Here is a 26,490-nt window from a genome sequence, read left to right on the forward strand (position 1 = left end):
CGTGTAATAGTGCTCTGTGATTAGTTGTTTTGGTGATAGCAGCTCTGTCGCTGTCACTGTCTTGGGTAAATGTTAAAGGCAATTCTCTCGCTACTACATGACTGGTAAGGAAGTTATCATCAGAACTCTCCTCGTGGCTTACTATTGCAAAGTTCTGCCGGTTGGCCAAAGATTTGTGCTCGTAAAGGCGTTTTTTTTTCCTTTTTTAAAACAGATATATTCTCCTCGTTAGCAGCTGCGGTCACTTCTACCTCATTTTCAAGACCTCCCTGAATGATTGGTGATTTTCTAAGAATGACATCTCCCACCCTTGCAATCATTGTGCTTCTGTGTATGATGAAAAATCTCTCTCTCACACTAGAACAAATAATGAAGCGGCAGGGATGGAAAAATAAATATTGCGTTTTACCGAAGAACCAAAGTAAAATTCAACTGATTTAGTAAATGTGAAAACCTCATTACTTACCACAAATTGTTGGTTCACCAAAGGCCTCCAAATCTATGAATATTTGTGAAAACCCCTGAACGCAGCAAAAAATTTATAGCTTAGCACGCTCAGACCGTAGTTGTAAGCTAAATAGAAACCAAAACACGCAAAATGCGCATGCGTAGGGTTAACCCTATTGCTAGACGTAATAGGGTTAACTCTTCATAGAGAGTGACAGTTGTCAGCCGCGAATAAATTGATCCGCGAATATGCATGAAATGGAAATTTTTGCGAAATTATAACTCCGCGAATAAATTCATCCTGTAAGGTATATATCGAGTGATTCTGACTATTTTAGTGCATGTATCTCATGTGAAAAACTTTAATAGTAGCCAAAGATTATAGGGCCACTCAAATATGACTCAAATTTGCTGGTGAAATATTTTACGCAAAATTTTACACAATGCGTTTACCATTGCCCAAAACTTTCAAACTGTTTTTTATGCATTCTCTTCGAAGTATTAAGACTACGTTAAACAATAAACTACTATTAGCCTGAGACAGTAGTTATTTCTATGGCTTTGCTTCGATTGTTCACCTATTAACATAAATTTAAACCGTTTTGTATATATGTAGGCTTCTTTGAAGTATAAAGACTGTGTTAAACAAGGAACTACTATTAGCTTGAGACAGATCTTAATATATTATTATTTCTATGGTGTTGTTTTCCAAGTTTTAACAGATAAAATCGAACAGCTCTGGGGTTAGACATAAAATATTAAAAGGTATTGAGCAGCCAGTTGATATTTGGTTCATCGAATGGAACAATCAGAACACAATTACTTGAGCAAATAATGCAAATTATATTTTTGTTTCGAAATTGTCAAATTTTGTTTCTACATGTATTATAAATATGGCTCGCTTTTTAACCTGTTCTTAATTATATATTTATAGCATCTGATAGATTAATATTATTATACAACTTATAAATTTGCAGATTTATAGCAAATTATTTGATAGGATCTTTTCACTAGCCTTAACCTTTTAAAGGTTGACTTGCAACAAAATTCACATTACAGTTATTTGATATCAAAAGATTCACCATATCTTACTCTGTTGTGTTGTAGGTGCAAAATACATGGGAATGTGATTACAAGCTCTTAAAAGCTCAAAAACGAACAGTTAATCGCAGCCACACGAGACCGCCTAGTTTGGATTCTCTTTCCAAAGCGGCTCAAATGTGACGTAGCTGTGTTAGATGGTTTCTGTTTACACTTTCATGCAACCTTATTCATCCGAGTATTTCACAAATATGCTTCACGCATTTAATAAAACCATGTCTATTGTTCTTACGTTCTGTTTTATCGTCATTTTAATGCTGTCACTTTTAGCTGTGATATCTTATAACTTACCGAAAAAATTTGTTTAATTTTTTAGCCTTTGCTTGAAGGAGTACATATCATTGTCTGATAATCATGACGGACCTGTTGGTAATTTGTGATAATCGAAAAATGCTGCAGAAATTATTTGCGAATTATTGGGTCACATGATCAGATTACGAATTGCTGATTAGACCAAACCGAAATAAAACTGTAAAGTAGCGAGCGTCTATATTTGACACAGGGTCTTCGGTAAAACCCAAAGTGTTTGTCATAAACTAGTGGTTCGATAAGTTTTATATTGAGCTTTTTCTTTCCCTTTCAATTCATGGGAAAACATCACGTGACAAGACGATAACCGAATTTCATAGATACGTCAGAGAAATAAAGAGATTCCAATCTATGGTGGCTTTTCGATTTTGAGTTTTTAAGAGCTTGTAATCACATTTCCACAAATGTGGCACCGACAACACAACAGAGTAAGACATGGTGAATCTTCTGATACTAAATAACTGTAATGTGAATTTTGTTGCAAGTCAACCTTTTACTATAGTTATAAAATGAAAAGTATCTTCAAATTTGGAATGAAATAAAAAATTTTAAGCTCTAACATCTGCAAAGCATTGCACAGGCTATAATATCATCCAGTTTCTCCCAAAGAGTGCAAAATGTAGACAACATTTGCCATGCCCATAAAAGGGTTAAATTTTCCTTCCCAAATGCTGATGAGCTATAATTTGAAGAATACAAAGCCAGTTTTTATTTGAATACCACCTCCATTTGACAGCTTGTAGTGGGAGAGGGTTAAAAATAGAGCACCATGGCGTTAAAATATAGGTTTTACAGTATCCTTTTTGTAATAATAAGTTTTTATTTCAATGTTTGTGATTATCTGCCCAACTACAACGTGAATTGTTTTTTTAAATTTACAATTAAACTTCATTCATAAAAAGCTAGTTCTCCGCAATTGCTTGCTTGGAAACACGGATGTTACCTAATCTAGTCTTACTCTCTCTCTCATTTAGATAAACTGATCTCTACATATAATGCCTGCCATGGACACCATGAACACTGTGTTAGTAAAACCAAAGAAAGAAGCAGATGATTTGAGTGACAGCCTCTATCCAACCGGTTAGTTAGAGAGTTTCACTAAACTATGTTTATTATAAAGATTATTGTCCTTGAAAATTTCTGCAACATGTATTCATCTTTTTCATGCCTATTTCTTCTTTAGTCATGTCGTCTATAGCCATGTTATCTGTACCAATTCTCTAGTTATCAATGTTCTTTGTAGCCATACTTGTTCATTTTCTCTATTTCTATTTCCTTTATAGCCATGTTTTCTATAAGCCTGACAGCTATTGTTATTGTTGTGTCTAGTATAGCTATGTTTTTGTAGACATAAAATAACACTTTTAATTGAATGCCAACCTCTAATGTAATGCCACCTTTATTTGAACTGCACCTTCATTTGGCCGCCAATATCGGAGAACAATTGAAAACCAAAGCACCACCCTTCAATTCACTGCCACCCCTATTTGACCACCACTTTGACATTATTTGATCTATATGAATCCATAATACCAAGTGATCAGTAGAAAATTGTCCTCAAAATCGTACTAATAATGACTCGGTTACATCGATAGCAATTAATTCTTTTGTTGCTTCTGTTCATATCGAAGTCCAGTTTTTAACTCCAAATGTATTCATCGTTTTTTTGTTAAAACTTTCAAAGCAACATCATAGAAATAATTAATATCTGTATCAGGCTGATAGTGGTTGCTTGTTTAATGCGGTTTTGATACTTCGATGTATGTGAAAAACGGTTTACATTTATGATGGTATTTGAACGACTAGTTTTAGGCTGAAACTTGCGCTTTGCGATGCTGCTAAAAGTTCATCATTTGTGCAAAATGCAACTCATAAATGTTTTGCTCTGTTCAAAAAGTTGTTTGGACACTAGTCAATTGTTCATGAGTATATATTTGTAGCATTTGGAAAATTATTATTTTACAACCTAAAAATTCAAGCGAGTGTATTTTAACTACACACTATTCTAATGTGATGTTTAACCAGCCAGGTTAAAGTACTGTTTAGGCTGGTCATTTTGTGTAGCTCCACTAAATCAATGTTTGTAGGTAGTAAATTATAAATACATTATATTGTAGATATCGAGGTTAAAGTGGAACCTGATGATGCATCAGTAGACACAGACAGTGATGAAGGTAATTCTATTGAAGAATTTTTTTCATGAAATTCATGACATCTTATTATATATGTGAAAGTCTTATCATTATTATTCTCTTTAGATGAACTTTCATAAATATTGCAGTAGTTGCAGAGATAAAAACAGAACCAAGATATGATGGTGGTCCTGATAACCTCTACCCAACTGGTTAGTTTGAGATTAATTAAATTGTAGTAATAACTGGTGATAAGCTTTGAAAGGTGCTTGTGAATTCAATTATTAAACTGGTTTATTGTACTAAAGGTGATATACAGTTGACCTTTGTTTGTTGGACTAACACAGACTAGTCGTGTCCGTACATTGATAATTGAGTACTGTACATTATACAGACATAAATGTCTCATACATACCACTAGTGCACAATATGCGTACAGTATGCGTATACAGTATACATGAGTGAGTACAAAATGATTGTATCCACAATAGGTTACAGTATATTCATAGACATATTAACTATACTTGTAGTTAGTATAGTATAAAATAGTATAGGTAATAAGTGTATGAGTATGATATTGACCTTTTGAAGAGCGTAGCATGATTTATGTTACCTATATTTTGCCCTCTCCGACAGCAAGAGTGAAATTGCTGTCGCAGGCTCAGCATTTCTTTTAATCGTTTAGGTGTGATTTTTGCATTTCCACATAAAAGCTTACGTGGCTTCTGTGAATCTGCAATGGCTCAGAATTGATAAAATTTAAAGGTTGACTTGCAGCGAAGTTTGCATTACAGTTATTTGATATCAACAGATTCACCATGTTTTCAGGTCCGGCCGCACGTAACGAATTATTCGTTCAATCTGACCGAATTTGCGAATTTCACAGAATTCACAGATTTATTTGGCCGAATATCACAGAATCGTCTGAGCTGTGCATGCACACCGAATTTGTCAACGAAACACTTTTAATTGGCTTGCCAATTTTTTTAGCGAACACGGTTCTAGTAGCTTTGACAAGTGGTATAGTCCAAGACACGTACGACGACACACAATAAAAGTATCACCGCGATATGACTTGATGCATACGATGCAACTGCCTATCTGCGCTATTGTTGGTTCTCTCTCATTGGTTCACCATGGCAGAAACGTCTCATCGTGAATCTAGTATTTTCTTTTAGATGTTTTAGAAGCTATAGGTTGTTACTTTTTCAATAATAATAACTTGTTTTTATGCAGCAAAAGTTCCGCGCAAAAACAGTCGTTATCTCTAGCGCATATAGGCAGTTGCATCGTATTTGTAAAGTCATATCGCGGCGATTCTTTTATTGTGTGTCGTCGTACATTTCTTGGACTATACCACTTGTCAAAGCTACTAGAACCGTGCTCGCTAACAAAATTCGTAAGCCAATTAAAAGCGTTTCGTTGACGAATTTGGTGTGCATACACAGCTAAGACGATTCTGTGATATTCGGCCGAATAAATCTGTGAATTCTGTGAAATTCGTGAATTCGGTCAGATTGAACGAATAATTCGTTACGTGTGGCCGGACCTTTACTCTGCTGTTTTGAAGACGCAAAATATGTGGAAATGTGATTACAAGCTCTTAAAAACTCAAAAATGAATATTTAATCGCAGCCATCACAAAAACGCCGCAGTTTGGAGTCTCTTTATTTGGCTGACGTACTCCAACAGTTCGGTTATTGTTTTGACATATGATGTTATCACGTCAAATTAAAGGCCAATAATGCAAGTGTTACAGCGGTAATCTAGCAAGCTGCATGCTGTGAATTCATTTCTATTGTAATGCATTTTTTTCTTTTTTCCACTTTTCTACCATTGGTTTAGAGAGATAAAGACAAGTCTTGTTATAAAATATATTGTAGAACAATGAATATATGATTATATTGGTATAAATAGCTGTAATTTAAAAATTCTATCAGTTCACCCCTATGTTATACGATTTTAGACAATCGTACTCATTTTGGGTCATTCACTCAACTTGCATGAATAGACAAAATGAGATTATGAGCTGTATGTTGTATTAGTTTCAGCCAATGCTAAACCTGCCGTTATTTGTAGATAATGTAAAAACTTTATTTGAACACCCCATTTTATTTAAATGCAACCGCTAAAAATTGTTCTTATAGGAAAATGGTTCAAGAATACAGCGCCAACCTTTAATTAACCCTTTCGAAGGCAAGTTGTTTTGGGCTATTTGCGACCCCTGGGCAAATTAATTTTTCAAAAATCGATTGGCTAAAAATCCCTGATACGCTCTCATTTATGATATTGTAAATGTGTATTATGGGTTTATGATACAGGTAAATACACATAAATGTGTTTCAAGTCATTTCTTCTCGTAACTGTTTCTGTAGCTATGGTACTTGTGGAAGCATTTGCCTTTGCAAATGCCTGATTAGCATATAAATTTCCGATAGTAGTCCAGACACTAGCATCACTGCCACCTCTATGAGTATGAAAACTGTTACTAGCTTCTTCATCACTTTTACTCTCAAGTTCCGATGCAAAATCACTCCAGTCACAATCTGAACCAGATTCATTGTCACTATTAGTTCTGGCTACTAACTCTAAAAGTTATCACAATCAGCAGATATCATCCTATTATTGCTAGCACTAACACTACTATTCCTCGCAGCATTAGAGAGACGTGGGTAATTCCGTTTGGAGGGCACCATGGCACTAAAAGAAAGTTGTTGCGCTCTGGGAAAACATTCAGGAAGCAGAAACAAAAGCAGAAACAAGCTACAAACAAAGTTCCCAATTTTATTTAAAGACGTTTTTATTTCGGATTTTTTATTTGTTTAATATTGCAAAAACGATCGTTTTTTTTCAAAACAGCTTATTTTTTAGTTTTTTTAACAAAGACCAATATATTGTAGTTTACTATTAGTAAAAAAATTTAACAGAAAAAGGCAATAAGTCCACCAAAAATCGCTTTTTAAAAAAATGTTCGTGTGGCGACAAAATAATCGCTACGCCCATTGTCGTCAGTATCGCAAGATGACAATAATTTCGCTCTGCCTGCAAAAAGGTTAAACACCCTGTCTAGTTGACCACCACTTTGACATTCATCGGTCTTCACGAACCCATATATAAAAATGATCAGTTGAAAAGTTTTCGCACATTGTTACTAACGATGACTCAGTGGCATCAATCAAAATTAATTTTGTTGTAGTTGCTATATTGGTTGCAACGGCTTTAGCAAGGGTGTACCTGAGAGCCTGAGGATATCAATCGTTACAGTCATCAGAACTAAACTCTGCGCCAAAGCCGCTAATGTCCAAATTTCACACACTGTTTTCAGATTTATTCATACTGCGGTTTGCAATGTTATCTGAAGACTTTAAAGTGTTTTTATGAAGAATGAGAGTACTCTTCAGGAACATCGTACAACAAAGTAGCAACTATTGTTATGGCGTATTCGATGACGTTTTCTAATTCCGAAACTTTACCGTTTTGTCTTTAAAAGTTTGAAAGAAGCACCATAGAAATAATTAATAACTGTATTTGGCTAATATTTTTCACCCAAAGTAGTTCCTGGTTTTAACTTGTCAGACACTTCAAAGTATATGGAAAAAGGTCCAGCGACAATGGTGAGTCCTACGGCATTGATGTTGCTCCACCCAAAGAAGATCGCAAAACATAAGCGACATTAGCTTCGCTCGTCAAAGGGTTGAATTGATCTTTTCAAAATGCTGACGAGTTAGTCACAAAATGCAGGATCACTTTCTATTTAACCGACACCTCTATTAAAATGCCAATATTAGGGAAGGGCTGAAAAATACATCGCCATGGCATTCAAATAGAGGTTTCATGGTATATATATGATAAAAATTAACGATCACTTATGGTTATGTTTTTGTATCTTCCGTACACATGTTTTGTCTTAGTCATGCCATCTATGATCATCTGTACTATATACATACTGTGCTATGTACATCTGTTCCCTGTACCCATTTCTTGTTTATTCATGTTGTTGGTAGCCATGTTTACTTTTGTCACTTCCTCTAATTCTAATTCCTCTTTAGACCATGTCTCTATAAACTTAACAGCTATTATTATTGTTAAAACCATATATGTTGTTTTTTGTAGATACAAGTCTGGTATTCCTATTTCTGCTATAACTAGTTCTGCTATAGCCATAGAGTATCATAACTACATATTATTTTATTATCATGCTTTTACCAGCCGGTTTAGAGCAAACATTTTCTAGTCTGATCCTCATATCTGGTTGAACTATAGCTCTGCTTGTAGTTAGTAATTTATTGATATTTTCTATTGTAGATGCTGAGGTTGAAGTACAACCTGGTGATTCATCAATCAGCAATGACTGTGGTGAAGGTAATTAATTATGTTGCAATTATGTTTTCATGGGATTCACCTCAACTTAGTAAATACACGAGACAACGCTCATTGTTATGTTCTCTATATCGCCTCTCATATTTATTGTAGGAGTTGCTGAAGTAATAACAAAACCAGGATCTGATGGTTGTGCTGATAATCTCTACCCAACTGGTTAGTTAAAGATTTATTAGATAATAGTACTAACTGCTGTTGATTAGCTCAGATGTCCAGTGCCTTTTAGCTGAGTAAATATAATAATTACCTTCCTCTATTTTCTCACAAACTGGTTTATTAGTAAAACTAAAATACTAAACCTGACTATAATTTATTGTGTCATTCTTTATTAAGCCACAGACTTTTTTATAGATGTTCTTTTTAGTACTAGTTGTCAAAGGAATTCAGCTTTTTTATTGCCAGTCCTGTTTGTCATGGTTGCTATATTAACATGTGTACTGCTGGTCTTCACACTCATATATCGGTACAACATCTCAACACTTTGTCAAGGCAACATTTGCAGTGATCGTAGTCATTTTTAATTGTGTTTGCTAATAATTACGGTGGACAATAACATATTTTGTTTTGTATTTGTTTGAAAGATTTTAGCACTTTGTGAAGGGTTTTGGGAAATCTTTGACAAAAAAATATAGGGGCAGGCCTCTAATGATGTTTATAAGCTGAGTTTGTCTGTTGGACACGTTTGGTTCATTGTCTTCGTAAACACATGACCAGAGCATTGACGACCAGATCATGGCTCAAGCTGAAATTTAACTATTGGTATTCATAGAAATGTAAAACGTGTCAGTTTGTCACATGGTAGCACTTTCTTTCAAGTTAGCTTTTTACAGCAGTCAGACTAAATTTGGATAAAGCGCTTTATGAGCTTCATTTTTTCATACGTTTAAACTCACTTTAGAAGCTTTTTCTAGTCTTTATATTAGAATTCACTCAGTACATGCCTACAAACCTATTAGGTTTGCTTTATTAACAATATGTACCAACTGATTCCAATTAAAGTGCACCCTCGAGATACGATTACCCTGATATACAATTTTTTTCACCTTACGAAGTCAAACATTGTGGGATCTTCACCTCGCTATTCGAATTTTATTTCACCATACAATTTTGAGAAAAGTTTTGCCAGAGTTAAAATTTGGCAGTCGGTGTGCTCATAACGCACGTCGAAATAAAAAAAGACACCAAAATATAGCTTGCCAAAAACATTTTCAGAACGTTTAGAAGAGATACGATGATCTACTTCTCTCATGTCAGCATTCCGTGTGGTAACCTTTTTGTAAAATGCACAAGCGAGAGCAAATATTCATTTGTAGTGTTATAATATTTTTTACTGTAAACTTTTAGTCAGCCTACGTATATAGCTACAAGTATCTACATTTAATTCATTAGCTAACGAATCTGAAACCGATACAAACGTTGCAAAATGAAGGAAAAATGATTTCTATGTCAACAAAGTTGGATGTCGTAAATAAGAAGAAGGCACCCGTATTATTAACGTTGTCAAGAGATATGATCACAACTAATCAGCATTTTAAATTATTATTAAAACAAGAACGTCATTAAAGCAAGCACAAAAAGGAGCTTACGACTGAAGATTTGAAGGAGTTAAAAGGCCATGCACACAATCAGCATTCAAAAGGAGCAACCATTTAGTAAAGGCGAGGAAGTAGGAGATACAGAAAACCCCACATTGGCAGAAATATTTGAAGTGTTTAATTTACTGATGTGGACTTTTACATTAAAACAATGCATGTATAATATATATTATTTATCTCTTGTGTTCCATGTTTTTCATATTTTATTTGTTTCATTTTGATTTTATGTTTTATTTTCTTGTTTAACCATGTCTTTGCAGGTGGGCTTGTTATCTCTATGTGAATAAAATTCATTGTATGTATGTCACTCATATAACTAGCGACTCAAGATAGTTGACGCATTCACATTACTTTCTGAAACTTGTTAAAGCCCTGTCATCTAGAGTATAAATACGTACAAACTTTGTACGTATGGTTACATTGATTCTTTTGCACATTTCATACAAGAAAAGCTACTGTAGCACTTTCTCTGGATTCTCCTACAAACGTTAGCTAGCTAGCAGTTTTCTGCATTGCACCAGCATTTTTTTTCTTTTAAACCAAAAAAAAATTGGACAGAACTACACTTTCCTTAGCCTGCTAAAACTTCCATTTCATTACGTATTAAATTAATCTTCAAGTGTACAGCAACATACATGTATATAGGATTGATACGTTTTTGCCTCCTCTCTGCTTTATTCGCTACATGTACCAGCTAAAGTCACGTTACTCCAAAGGTATGTACGTCCTGTAAATGTAATAGCAAATAAAATTTCATTTTTATTTTCGGTAGCCATTAAATAGTCAGGTGTGTGAGAAGCCGCTTTCGATAACTGTATCGCTCGGCCTTATTGAGTTCTGATTGGCAAAGGTTTCAACCAGACACACTAAATTTTATAATGAAAGAAAAGACAAAAGCTTATGAAGGATAAAATTTTGTGATAAAAAGTTGAAACTCAGTAAAATAGTTCAAAATACATACTAAAACTTAGTTTTTTAAGTGTGAGTTTGGCAAGCTATACTTATTTAAAGTGAATTCAAAGTTTATGTTATGCGTACCTTTTAAAGGTAAGAACTTCTTACCGTATGATCTGCATTTGGTACATGGATTACAATTTTGCATTTTATAGAATTGCAGATTTTACAGATTATAATCAGTAGTTGCACTTAATACAATGCAGCTACTGTGGGTAACTATAGTTACTAAAGCTAACATACTATTTTGTTACTTATTTTCAATATGTACAGCATTTTTTATAAAATTGTGGACGATTTTTACCTTTTTTTAATTGTATAATTACAATGGTTTTTATACCCGAACATACGATTTTTTTGCCATATGATGCCAGCCTTGGAATGGATCAACATCGTATCTTGCGGGTGCACTGTAGGTACATTTCTGATACAACTGCTGATTACCGTGGAACCTCTAATTTAACACCACCTCTATTTGACTGTCACCTCTATTTGACCACCACTATGAGGGAAATGGGGAGCAATAGAGCACTAGCCTCTATTTGAACGTCACTTCTAGTTGAATGCCACCTCCATTTGACCATCGCTTTGACAATTGTTGATCTTTATGAACCAATATTATCAAGTGATGAGTAAAAAAGTTGCCACAAAATTTTATTAATAATGAATCGTTTGCATTAATAGTAAGCAGTTCTTTCATTGTCCCATTCAAAGGCTTTTCACTTTTTTTCCGTCAAACTTTGAAAGCAGCATCAGGGAAATAATTAATAACTGTCTCAGGCGAATAGTATTTCTTTGTCTTTTTAAACGCGATGTTGATACTTCGAAGCACACGTACATGTATATACAAAACGGCTTACATTTATAATGATAGATGAATGACTGGGTTTATGCCAATGGTTACGTTTAGCGAGCAAAACTTTTATGCTTTGCATTTGTGCTAAATGCAACGCGTAAAAGTTTCACTCTGCCAAAATTGTTTGTCCGAAAATATCGACTAGTTCAGCAGTGCAAGAGAAAATTGAAGTCAGAGGACATTTTGGAAAGTATTGGACAATCAGAAGATGTGTGTCCCATCTAGAGCAACAATCAAAACGCAGCTATGCGAGCAACGATGGAAATATTTTAGTTTTAAAGACGCTAATTTTGGTTTGTGCATGTAATACAAGTACGGTTCGTTGATGGCACTTGTTCATGAATAATTATTTTTATCATTTGTTAGATTAATATATAACATATAAATTTGCAGATTGGTAGCATATTATTTGATAACATCATTACGGTAATCTGATTTTACAATTAATCGACGCTCGTAACTCCTCTTCCATCGGCTGCCAACTGCAGCAAACATACCAATGAGTGCAATGAGCTTTTATGAAATAGTGGTAAATACAGATATAAAATAAAAATATTACTTCGAATTTAGAATGAAATAAAAAATTTGAAGTACTAAAACTCCTTTCATCATAAATGCTTTACATGTGATGGTTGGTCCTTGACCCTATATCGTGTGTTTGAATCGTTACGTATGATATATTATTCGTATGATATATTATTCGTATTTGCAATGAAAACTCTTAAAGAATTTTTTCATTATACTTATAGGGTTTAAATGACATTTTATGATATAAAAATTCTTGAGTGTATACCATACTACTAAGCTTGTGGGCCAAACACTATGAACTTGTATTATAAGTGAAAATTGTGGACAGATTTCCTTTCCAAAAGATCAAAATGATATATCTGGAAAATTGTTATGCAATACCGTTGTAAAGACAAAGATAAAATCTCTCACTGCAAGGAAGCCTCTTCAATGTGAGATATGCAGTGCTAGCTTTTCTCGTCGCAGTCATCTAGCAACTCACATTTAGCAACAGACATGAGAACACACACTGGAGAGAAGCCATTCCAGTGCAATATATGCAGTAGTGGCTTTAATCATCGTCATAGTCTAGCAAGACACATGAAGACTCACACTGGAGAGAAGCCATTTCAGTGTAATGTTTGCAGTAATTGGTTTGCTCAACGCTATAATTTAACAAGTCATATGAAGACTCATGCTTAATACAAGCTATTTCATTATAGGACATACAACTTTACATGTTCAAATGTTCTTGGATACACTCATATACTATTATTTGGTTATGTATAAGTTGTATAGGGAGTGTCTTTTTGTTGTGTAATCACAACTGTTGTATATTGAGTTATTATTTACTTATCTAACTGTGATAAAATATATGTAGCTTTGTGGTCAAAGATTGTTTGTATGTGTTCCCTTGAATAACAAGCCTCGGTTCAGTTTTTCAGTTTGGTTGAACCGATATGAACATGACTAACAACTGCGACTTTTTGGAGATTGGTACATTCGCTGATCCTCCTGACCAAACCTACTGACGTCGGAAACATCGAATCAATTACTTTAGTAATTAAATATTTGCTGCAAAGCTTTAATTTTTATAGTGCATGAAAATTCTTACATACCTTCTGAGCAATAATTCACATAACAGTTAAGGCTTCTTTTTGCATTTATTATTAGATTTTGTAGTTGAATTTCAGCCTCATTGTGTATCTTATTGGTCAGCTTAAAAGTTAAAAAACACAATTTTATGGTATTAACATCTGAAAATAACTATAAAGATTCTGGTTTTAATACTTTTTTAATTATGGAAAATATTTTTTATAAGCTGACAACATGTATGGGCTGAACCCGAGCTTTAAAGACTGTTTTTTTGTTACGGGTGCACAGATTGTATAGGCTGTACCTACTGCTTTTCCATTCGTTTAATACACCGTAAAAACTCTATTTGAACACCACTTACATATGAATGCTTCTTCGACATTCTTTGATCTTTGCGAACCCATAATAGCAATTGATCAGTCGAAAAGTGTCCACAAACTGGTGGTAATAATGACTCAGTTACATCGATGAAATTAATTCTTTCACTGTTTATGTTCATATCGAAGTTCTTTTTCCAGCTGTGAAGGTGTTAATTTTTTTTGTCAAAATTTTGAAATCAACACCGTAGACATTATCAATAACTGTATTAGGCTAATAGTAGTTGATTTTTTGACGTGAACTTGATACTTCGACGCACATGTATGCGAACAAACAGTTTAGATTTACGATGGTGTATGAACCACTACTTTTAGGCTAAATGTTGTGCTTAGCGATGCAGCAAAAGTTCATCATTTGTACAAAAGATTGTTTGGACACTAATATCGACTAGTCCCACAGTGCAGAAGAAGATTTGAGGTTGAAAAACTTCTATGGCAAATACTCTTGTTTCAAAGATGTTCATTTTCGTTTCTGCTTGTATTATAGTAATATTATAGGTATGGTTTGTTTATGTAACTTGTTCTTGAATATAAGTCTGCAGCATTTGATAGATTACCATTATACAACATAAAATTTGCAGATGAATAGCGTATTATTTGATAGAATGCTTGCGGTTATCTTAACATGGCTTACAATTGATCAACGCTCATAACTCCTCTTCTACTGTATATAAAAAGCTAGTGTGAGCTGCAAACTGTAGCAAACATGTCAATGAGTGCATTAAGCGACATCGTTAAACATAGCTTTAAAAGGAAAATGCCCCTCAAAGATGTGGTTGCGTAAAAAAATTTGATTCAATGAAATTAAGACCCATAAAAGGCTAAAACATCAGCTACAATTTGATGCCATTTTTGTCTTTGTAGACCAACCCTGTCCAGAGATATATGCGTTTGAATGAGGCCCTCTTTTAAAAAGCTCACGTTCCAGCGGGTGCTTCTTTCGTGACGTCACAAGCAATATATCTGAAAAGAAACCACGAGCGATAAATATGAGGTCGCTCCCTTAGCCAATCATAAGCGCAAAATTTTAATATAGGCCGTAATAAATGTTATCACTCGTAAAACGTGTTGCCTGTGATCTCAAATTTAGGGATTTCACTCTATTATTAAATCGCATGGACATCGATATTTACTAAATTAATTAACATCGTTACTTTAATGAATTACTCGATCGACACGTTTTATTGGCGAACAACATACATGTAATAATGTTATTGTAAAATTGCTGTAAAGCTACTGCGAAGGTGACTCCGAGTTTTTTTGGCATCAATTCTACGGAGGAAGCTCGGAGAATGGAGGTAAATTTATCTTTTACTTTGAGTCTCCTATAGAGTTTCCTGTTGAGTTTATATTCAGATTATATTTCCCTGTTTGAGGCTAAAATGTAATTTCCTGCGCGTGTGAGATACGTATGTACAGTAAGTTCTTGACGGCGTCTTTTTAATCTTTAGCATCTAGCTATACAATGGCTTAGATTGATGAATATACTAATGGTAATATTTTAGTACTCATTAATACATGTACTAATTAATAAAATTGTAACTTTTTGCTATCACAAATCATCGTTTTATATTTTTTATCGGTTCACCTAGCTACATTCGCTTCAGATTTTCTGTGGCATCTTTATCTAGTAAATTAGATTTATGATTTGACATTAGATGTTCACTTTTCACTTGTAGAAAGTGAAGAAAATCGATTGATCAATGCAAATCTTTAATTTCCAGAACCAAAGCTTCGAATCGTTGGGTTGGCGTACTTGTGCCTTTGTTAAACGTTTATTCGTTTTTTAAATTACACTCGCAATCTATTTAACTCCCAATGTGGAAGCTGTCAATAGATACGCTTTAGAATGACATATCTATGAGTGACATATATTTATTGCATTTGTTTTATTGATTACAGAATGTTTATGTCGTCCCACCAGCCGAAGAAGCTTTGTCAGTGTGATAACTGACAGGGGAAGAGAAGGGAAAGAGAGACTTGAATGTGTGCTGCATAAACCATGATGTTTTGTTTGAGTTTGTTACATTAGATGAATTTGTCTTATTGTATCAGCTAAAACTATGTGAGTGGCCACGACTTGATGAATATTTTTAATAAAAGCTTTAAGCCGAGATGAAAATATTTTTGCTTGTAAAAATTATATAATAAAATAATATTGTTGAAGATAATGCAAAACATGATTTGCAGAATATTGTAGTGAATTGGATATAGTATATGGATGTCCGCAGAACTGAAGAATGTGAGTTCAAATCCAGTTTGCAGCAGACTTCTCATCCTTAAAACTCTATCCCTATCTATATTCTTTTGAAAGACGCGGCTTGCTTATTTCACTTCGGTAGTATTCGGTAAGAATACTACTAGTAAGAAACTAGTACGTAGATGGTGTAGGCAATGATATGCAGCCCCGCCCCAAGGATAGGCGACGGACATAATGTGGGCGGGACTTATGGGAGGCTGTATATCTTTAGTATGGGTAGCTGCGGAACTGTGCTGATACAAAGACCTCGTTCTACATAGTTAGCTTGACAGAATTACCGTAGACGGGTATAATTGGTAGTCGGTACCCAAATGTCTACACAACATTTGGAGAAAGTGAGTAAAACAAATTTTCAATTTTCGTTATTTGAGGTCTTTGAAACATTCATAATAATGCATCTGTAGCTGGATTTAAATTTTTATTCTAGCCAACATGAGCAAATACAAAATAAGATATATGCCAATAGAGCCGCGTAAGACTAGACTTTTATCGCAAATAGCTGATGTGAATACAAGAGATAGAGACAGGTTGTATAACGCGTGACATCATTTTGGGCAAGTCTGGGCACGTTTTTGTGACCTGAGCGTTTTTACCGCGATCAGACTTTTTCGATTTTAATCTCCAAATATCTTGGCAATGTGATCGCGTAACACAACAAGCAACATATCAACTGATAGAGAAAAAAAATGCTTTCTTTTAAGATCAAATCAAATTTGACGCAACCACATCTTTAAAATTTAAATTGAAAGCACCAACGAATTGCTGAGCACGGCACAGGGCCTTAGGCTATAATATCATATATATCTATATATATTTATATGATAAAAATTAACGATCACTTATGGTTATGTTTTTGTATCTTCTGTATACATTTTTTTTTCTTAGTCATGCCATCTACGATCATCTGTACTATGTACATACTGTACTAGGTACATCTGTTCCCTGTACCCATTTCTTGTTTATTCATGTTCCTGGTAGCCATGTTTACTTTTGTCATTTTCTCTAATTCTAATTCCTCTTTAGACCATGTCTCTATAAACTTAACAGCTATTGTTATTATTACTACCATATATGTTGTTTCTGTAGATACAAGTCTTGTATTCCTATTTCTGCTATAACTAGTTCCACTATAGCCATAGAGTATCATAAGTACATAATATTTTATCATCATGCTTTTACCTGTCGGTTTAGACCAAACATTTTTTAGGCTGACCTTCATATCTAGTTGAACTATAACTCTGCTTGTAGTTAGTAATTTAAGGATATTTTCTATTGTAGATACTGAGGTTGAAGTACAACCTAGTGAGTCATCAATCAGCAATGACAGTGATGAAGGTAATTAATTATGTTGCAATTATGTTTTCATGGGATTCATTTCAACTTAGTAAATACACGAGACAACGCTCATTGTTATGTTTTCTATATGGCCTCTCATATTTATTGTAGGAGTTGCTGAAGTGATAACAAAACCAGGATCTGATGGTGGTGCTGATAATCCCTACCCAACTGGTTAGTTGAAGATTTATTAGATAATAGTACTAACTGCTGTTGATTAGCTCAGATGTCCAGTGCCTTTTAGCTGAGTAAATATAATAATTACCTATCTCTATTTTCTCACAAACTGGTTTATTAGTAAAACTAAAATACTAAATCTGACTATAATTTATTGTGTCATTTTCTATTAAGCCACATACTTTTTTATAGATGTTCTTTTCAGTACTAGTTGTCAGAGGACTTCAGTTTTTTATAGCCAATCCTGTTTGTAATGGTTGCTATATTAACGTGTGCACCGCTGGTCTTCACACTCATATATCGGTACAACATCTCAGCACTTTGTCGATGCAACTTTTGCTGTCATCCGGGTCATTTTAAAATGTATTTGCTAATAGTCAGAGAGCAGGATAACCCTATCTGTCATAAAAATAATTTCTGTTACTTTTCTCAACTTATGCAGTTTGATGCATGCAAAAGATTCTTCAATATTCATTTATTGCCTGTTTGGATGTTGCACTCTGTAATGTCATTACTTATATACTTTCATGTTTAAATTACATACTCATCAACTGGCGGAGGCATAATAAACAAGTCGATCACTGTTGTCATTGTGACAAGGAATTTCACAGACTGTGATTGGATAATTGGAACAAAACGTCATAACCCGCCAGATTGCTTTATAATGGCGGCCCAAACTAGTAGCTTGTGCCACGCGCCTGAGCTACTAACCTCAAGTGATTTAGCAGTTCTATCACCTCAAAAGATAAAAACGGTAACTGAACTTGTTGACCATTCTAAGTTCAACCATTTGGAACTATTTACAACTATAAGGTAAGCAGAACTAATTATTTTCATGATTAAACCGAAGACCTCGTTCATTCACCACGATAGCCATTAATTCATTGAAAATTAAATCAGCCGTCAGCGTTGGTAGTAGCAGTTAAAATTTAAAATCTATCTAAATCTATTACTACTGCTAGCTATTATGGATTACATAATTCATTATAATCAAGTTATACATTCTAATAAGCCTTACTAACAGAAAAGAGCCGATAGTCTAAAGTTTTTATGAGATGTAGAGCACCATCTACAAACGGTCAGATAGGTCCGTAGCAAACCTATTAAAGTCGTCATGTTATAGTGTCATGCAGAACTTATACTGTATTACTGTGTTATTACATTATATTCTTGTGTATTGTATTATAATAACTGTATTATGTTGTATTGAACTGCGTTGCATTAAATTGTTTCATAGGATTTATGTTTTGCATTATGTCGTGCGATATGATATATCACTACATCTTTCATTGTATTTTAATCTATTGAGTTATATTGTATTATTATTATTATTATAGTGCTCACATATCAATTATTACCTTACAGAAGTATGCGATGTTTGAGTTAACTAACTATTGTTGTGGCAAGAGCTGAAAGGTGTACATTTATTCCTTTCATGTAGGGCTATGCACATTGCCTACACATAAAAATCAGTCCTGTACCTTTTCCTATTTTTAAGTTTTAAATTTATACATACATGATTTGATAGATCGTTTTCTCTGCTAGGTTATGGTGGATAAATATTGCACCATAAACGTACATAAATTTTGTATTTTAAACTCATTGTATGTAATGGATGTGATTCTTTACTTTGTAGTCAGCCGTCAGAGACTCAATATGACAGACTTTCCTCGTCATCATCTTATCCACTGGTCTGTCAGGAGCCCTCTTCATACTCTTTACAGTGGGACCTGTACAACTACTGATTGACAGGCTATACTGTATACCTCATTAGGTACACTGGTTGTGACGCAGACTAATTAACAAGTTTAATGTTTAATATTTTAAATGAAATTATTATATTGCTGGGCGACACGTGACAAGCATAAAGTATTTATTATTCTTCTCTTAGTACTTTTCGTTGGTGATACTACATGTTATTTTATTTAACTGACATTTTTATGCGAAATTTCTTGCTTAGTTTTAGTTATGTTGTATGGGTAGCGTGCTAAAACAATGTTGGTGCAGTATGTTCGATGACAACTAACTTTATGGATGGTTAATTAATATTATAGGACTTTGTATGTGTATTTTGATACATTGTATGATTATTATATAGCATGTTTGCCAAGGTAAACAGTCTGTTTATCATGATAAATCGAAAACTCTCAATCGATTCCAGAAAGCATATTGCAAAGTATTTAATAAAACTATTAAATAGAATTTTAAAGCTCATCATCGCTGTCTATATGATTACCATCTTCAAACTCGTCGTTCATTTCATTGCTGCAGTTTACACAGCCACAAACTTAAGCAAACTAAAGATGCAGTTTGCATCATCATCAGTTTTCACATCTACTCTTTTTGCATGAGCAACTAGTCCAATGGACAAGCTGCCTGGGAATAGCTCTGTGTCCATCACTAAATCACTGCACAAAAATCTCATCATCGTCTATACTCCAGCCATGATTTGTGGGATCAGGCGGCGTGATTAGTAGGAGACCGCATCATCAAATTCAAACGAACAAAACAATAAGATACAATGGAATATTTAATCACATCTAAAATCTGGTCCGTGATGACATCTGTTAGTTGCTTAGAATTTATTATCAGTCAATAGAGATTGAATCATCATATTAATACCCTACAGGATGAAATTATTCGCGGAGTTATATTTCACGAAAAATGTCTTTTCATGCATATTCGCGGATGAATTTATTCGCGGCTGAAAACTGCCACTCTCGAGGAAAAGTTAACTCTATGGCGGCTAGTAATAGAGTTATTCCTACACATGCGCACATCGCGTGTTCCGGTTTATATTTAGCTTACAACTGCGAGGCGATCATGCTAAGCTACGATAAACAATTTTTGCTTCGTCCAGAGGTTTTCACGAATATTCATCGCTTTGGAGGCCTTTGATAAGCCAACAACTTGTGGTAAGTAATGAGTTTTTCGCATTTACTAAATTAGTTGAATTTTACTTTGGTTCTTCGGTAAAACGCAATCCTTATTTTTTCCATCCCTACCGCTTCATTATTTTTTTTAGTGTGAGAGAAAGATTTTTCATCATACACCGAAGAACAATGATTGCAAGGGTGGTAGATGTCATTTTTAGAAGATCACCAATCATTCACGGAGGTCTGGAAATTGAGGTTGAAGTGACCGCAGCTACTTACGAGAAGAATATATCTGTTTTTAAAAAAAGAACAAAAACGCCTTTACGAGCACAAATCTTTGGCCAACCGGCAAAACTTTGCGATAGTAAGCCATGAGGAGAGTTCTGATGATAACTTCCTTACCAGCCATGTAGTAGCGAGAGAATCGCCTTTAACATCTACCCAAGACGGTGACAGAGCTGCTATCACCAAAATAACTAGTCAGAAAGCACCATCACACGCTAGTATTCACATATCAAGAGTACTAGTTTAATTTTATTGCTAAACAACCGCCATATGGACTAAACTGTTTATATTTATTCCATTCATCGTTTGTAAAATTTTATTTGTATTTGAAATATTTTATTTGTACACTCAAGTTTGTAATAAATTATAATATATCTATACATGAAATAAAATATTTAATTTAATCATGTTTGCCGCAGCGATATCAAGGAGTTGTAGTCAATGGAGGGGTTGACTGGTTGCTTCTCTGCTAATATTCCTGCCTTGATGATTATTACTACATGTCTCTAGTTTTCGTGATCGAAGTAGGTTGTTTCATTCTCAGTCTGCAGTAAACACAAAATAGAAAAAAAATTAACGAATGTTAAGGAAGTACAAAAACAATAGCTTAAGTATTTAATGAAAGCGATCAGTTTTTAAACAGAAGAATTAACTAATGCAGTTGATTATGAAAAACGTATCTGCACTGCAAATCAAATACATACCGTAATGTCCTGATCATAACCATGATCGTCCTTGACTTTGGTATTAGAGATTGATCGAGTTGATTTTAATGTAAAAAGACTTGGAGAGCTTTTTTGCTATGCTGAAGCCATGCCGAATAACTTGTGAAAAACCTTGAATTATTTTGTAAAGTTTGACGCAATGGCAATAAAGCTCAAAGCCTGGGGATGATTTTAAAGAAGTTTTGGAACTCAGCTATGTTTAGTACTTCTGCCCATCGGCTAATTTCACGATGACGCCATTTTGCATATCTTGTTACAACCTCGAATAATTTTGTAAATAAATGTGATGTATTGGCAATGATGTTAGCTCAAAGCTCAGGCATTGATTTTAAAAATGTTTTGGAACTCAATTACGTTTAGTATTTATATTAAAACTAGGCTAGCGACTAGTTTTCAATTTGATGCAGTAGTTATTCTCTCTTGTAATTAAAAATAAAACTACTTATTCACGGAATTTAATAATTCGCGTGATTGACTGTTTGCGAAATTGCGAGTTTTTATGACCAACTAATATTTTCATCCTGTAGGGTATGAACATCGTTATTGATATTCAATGACAATGAATTAATGGCTATTGTGGTGAAAGAACGAGGTCTTCGGTTTGATCATGAAAATAATTAGTTCTTCTTACCTAGCAATAGTTATAAATGGTTCCAAATGGTTGAACTTATAATGGTCAACACGTTCAGTTACCAATTTTTTTTGTTGAGGTGATAGGACTGCTAAATCACTTGAGATTCGTAGCTCAGGCACACAGTGCACACAGATCATGCGGCTAGTTTGAGCCGCTATTACTAAGCATTCTGGCGGACTATGACATTTTGTTCCAAGTATCCAATCACAGTCTGTGAAATTCCTTGTCACAATGGCAACAGCGATTGACTTGTTTATTACGCCTCCGCCATTTGATGAGTATGTAATTTAAACATGAAAGTATATAAGTAATGACATTACAGAGTGCGACGTGCCAACATGCAATATATGAATATTGAAGAATCTTTTGCACACATCATATTGAATAAGTTGAGTAAAGTAATAACAACCCACAATTGAGTTACTCTGCTCCTAGACTATAATTAAGGTGGACAGTAACCTATTTTGTTTTGTATTTGTTGGGAAGAGTTTAGCATTTTGGAAAATCTTTGACAAAAGATATAGTGACAGACTTCTAATGATTTCGATAAGCTGAGTTTGTATGTTGGACATGTTTGGCTCTTGGTCTTCACAAACACATGACCAGAGCATAGACGACCAGATCATGACTCAAGCTGAAAGTTAACTATTGGTATTCATAGAAATGTAAAAAATTTTCTATGGCAGTTTGTCACATGATAGCACTTGTCCTTCGAGTTAGCTTTGTACCACAGTCAGACTAAATTTGAATGAAACTCTTTATGATCTTCATTTTTTCATGTTTATGTAAAATGAAATATAATTTATTTAGTACCTCCTTACAAACATTTTAGGTTTGCTTTATTAACAATATGTACCAGCTGATTCCAAGTAGGTACATTTCTGATTAAACTGCTGAATACCGTAAAACCTCTAATTGAACACCACCTATATTTGAATGTCACCTCTATTTGGCTATGAGATAGGCTATTCGACTATGAGACTATACCGCCACTGTGAGAAAAGTGTTGAAAAATAGAGCACTATTTAAGCGCCACCTCAATTTGACCGCCACTTTGACAATCCTTGATCTTTATGAACCATTATTATCAAGTGATCAGTAGAAAAGTGGTTACAAAATTGTATTAATAATAAATCGTTTGCATCAATAGTAATCAATTCTCTCATTGTCTCATTAAAAGGCTTTTCACTTTTTTATCCTTAAAACTTTGAAAGCAACATCATAAAAATAATTAATAATTGTCTCAAGCGAATAGTATTTCTTTGTTCTTTGAAACACGGTCTTGATACTTTGAATTATACATATATAAAAAACAGTTTACATATATGATGGCAGATGAATGACTGGTTTTAGGCCAATGGTTACGTTTAGCGAGCAAAACTTACGCTTTGCATTTGCGCTAAATGCAACGCATAAAAGTTTCGCTGTGCCAAAAAATTGTTTTTCTGAAAATATTCACTAGTTCAGCAGTGCAAAAGAAGAGTTTGAGAGGACGTTGTGGAAGGTAATGGACAATCAGAAAATGTTTGTCCCATCAAGAGCAACAATCAGAACGCAGCTATGCGAGCAAACGATGAAACTATTTTAGTTTTAAACACGCTAATTTTGGTTCGTGCGTGTAATATAAGTATGGTTCGTTGATGGCACTTGTTCATGAATACATAGTTGTATCTTTTGTTAGATTATTATTATATAACATATAAATTTGCAGATTGGTGGCATATTATTTGATAATATCATTGCGGTAATCTGATTTTACAATTAATTCCATTGGCTTCAAACTGTAGCGAACATGCCAATGAGTGCAATGAGCTTTTATGAACATTGGTAAATACAGATATAAAATAAAAATATGACTTCATATTTAAAATGAAATAAAAAAAAATTGAAGTACAAAAAAATTCTTTCATCGTAATTGCTTCACATCTGATGGTCGGTCCTTGACCTTATACCGTGTGTTTGAATCGTTACATACGGTATATTATTCATATTTGCAACGGAAACTCTTAAAGAATGTTTTCATATTACTTATAGGGTTTAAATGACATTTTTATGATATAAAACTTCTTGAGTGTATACCATACTACTAAGCTTGTAGGCCAAACACTATGAACTTGTATTTTAGGTAAAAATTGTGGACAGAAATCCTTTCCAAAAGATCAAAATGATATATCTGGAAGATTGTTAGGCAATACCGCTGTAAAGACAAAGATAAAAGCTCTCACTGCAAGGAAGCCTCTTCAAAATGAGATATTCAGTGCTAGCTTTGCTTGCCGCAGTCATCTAGCAACACACATGAAGACTCATACTGGAGAGAAGCTATTTCAGTGTAAGATATGCAGTAGCGGTTTTACGCGTCGTCATAGTCTAACAACACACATGAAGACTCATACTGGAGAGAAGCCATTTCAGTGTAAGATTTGCAGTAGTCGGTTTGCTCATCGTTCTAATTTAACAAGACACATGAAGACTCATACTAGAGAGAAGCCATTTCAGTGTAAGATTTGCAGTAGTCGGTTTGCTCAATGTAGTACTCTAACGGATCATATGAGGACTCACACTGTAGGAAAACCATTTCAGTGTAAGATATGCAGTAGCGGCTTTACTCGTCGTTATAGTCTAACTACACACATGAAGACTCATACTGGAGAGAAGCCATTTCAGTGTAAGATTTGCAGTAGTCGGTTTTCTCAACGATGTAATTTAACAGCACACATGAAGACTCACATTGGAGAGAAGCCATTTCAATGTAAGATATGCAGTAGTCGGTTTGCTCATCGTTGTAATTTAACAAAACACATGAAGACTCACACTGGAGAGAAGCCATTTCAGTGTAAGATTTGCAGTAGTCGGTTTGCTCATTGTAGTACTCTAACGGAACATATGAGGACTCACACTGGAGAAAAACCGTTTCAGTGCAAGATATGCAGTAGTAAATTCGCTTGTCGCCGTAATCTAACAAATCATATAAGGATTCATACTGGAGAGAAGCCATTTCAGTGTAAGATTTGCAGTAGTCGGTTTTCTCAACGATGTAATTTAACAGCACACATGAAGACTCACACTGGAGAGAAGCCATTTCAATGTAAGATATGCAGTAGTCGGCAAGATATGCAGTAGTAAATTCGCTTGTCGCCGTAATCTAACAAATCATATAAGGATTCATACTGGAGAGAAGCCATTTCAGTGTAAGATTTGCAGTAGTCGGTTTGCTGAAAGCTCTAATTTAACAAGACACTTGAGGACTCATACTTGATAGAAACCATTTCATTAAAGGACATACAACTATACATGTTCAAATGTACTAGGATAGTCATACACTCATATACTCTTATTTGGTTGTGTAAATATTGTATAGGGAGTGTCTTTTTGTTGCGTAATCACAACTGTTGTATATTTAGTTATTATTTACTTATCTATTTGTGGTAAAATATATGGAGTTTTGTGGTCACAAATAATTTGCATGCATGTGTTCTATTGAATAACAAGCCTTGGTTCAGTTTTTCAGTTTTGTTGAACCGATATGAACATGACTAGCAAGCAACTGCAACTTTTTGGAGATTGGTACATTGGCTGATCCTCCTGACCAAACTTACTGACGTCGGAAACATCAAATCAATTACTTTAGCAGTTGAATATTTATAGCGAAGCTTTAATCTTTATAGTGCATGAAAATTCTTACATACCTTCTGAGCAATAGTTCACATAACATGTAAGGTTTCTTGTTGCATTTATTATTAGATTTTGTAGTTGACTTTCAGCCTCAACGTGTATCTTGCTGGCCAGCTTAAAAGTTAAAAAAACACAATTTTATGGTAGTAACTGAAGAAAACTATAAAGATTCTGTTTTCAATACTTGTTTAATTGTGGAAAATAATGTCTATAAGCTGACAACATGTATTGGCTACACCCGAGCGAGCTTGAAAGACTGTTTTCCATAACAAGTATGCAAAAGTTTATATTATATACAAGTAGCTTATATTATAGGCTGTACCCACTGTTTTTCCATTCGTTTAATACACCGTAAAACCTATTTGAACATCACTTACATATGAACGCTTCTTCAACATTCTTTGATTTTTGCGAACCCATAATAGCAATTGATCAGTCGAAAATCGTTCACAAAATGGTGGGAATAATGACTCGGCTACATCGATGAAAATTAATTCTTTCGTTGCTCATGTTTATAAGAAAAAGTTCGTTTTCGAACTCTCAAGATGTTCATTTTTTGAAATCAAACGCATTGAAATCACTAGAGTAAACGTCATTAATACCTGCTTCAGGCTAATAGTAATTTTCTAATGCGAACTTCATACTTTGACGTACATGTATGTGATAAACAGTTTACGCTTACAATTGTTAATTTTCGTTTCTGCTTGTACTATAGTAGTATTATAAGTATGGTTTGTTTATGTAACTTGTTCTTGAATCTAAATCTGCAGCAT

General features: G+C 34.2%; 1 protein-coding gene across 1 annotated transcript in view; it reads left to right on the plus strand.

Moving 5' to 3' along the window:
* The window catches only part of LOC137394545 (zinc finger protein 91-like), a 61,137-nt gene that overhangs the window by 28,041 nt on the left and 6,606 nt on the right, over positions 1–26,490 (plus strand). Inside the window, exons 3-6 of the mRNA XM_068081268.1 lie at positions 12,798–12,927; positions 17,292–17,348; positions 17,460–17,522; positions 24,171–25,142. Coding sequence (XP_067937369.1) covers positions 12,798–12,927; positions 17,292–17,348; positions 17,460–17,522; positions 24,171–25,142 — 1,222 coding nt within the window. The remainder of the gene's footprint in view (positions 1–12,797; positions 12,928–17,291; positions 17,349–17,459; positions 17,523–24,170; positions 25,143–26,490) is intronic.

This window comes from Watersipora subatra, chromosome 4 (assembly GCF_963576615.1).
Source record: "Watersipora subatra chromosome 4, tzWatSuba1.1, whole genome shotgun sequence".
NCBI lineage: Eukaryota > Metazoa > Bryozoa > Gymnolaemata > Cheilostomatida > Watersiporidae > Watersipora > Watersipora subatra.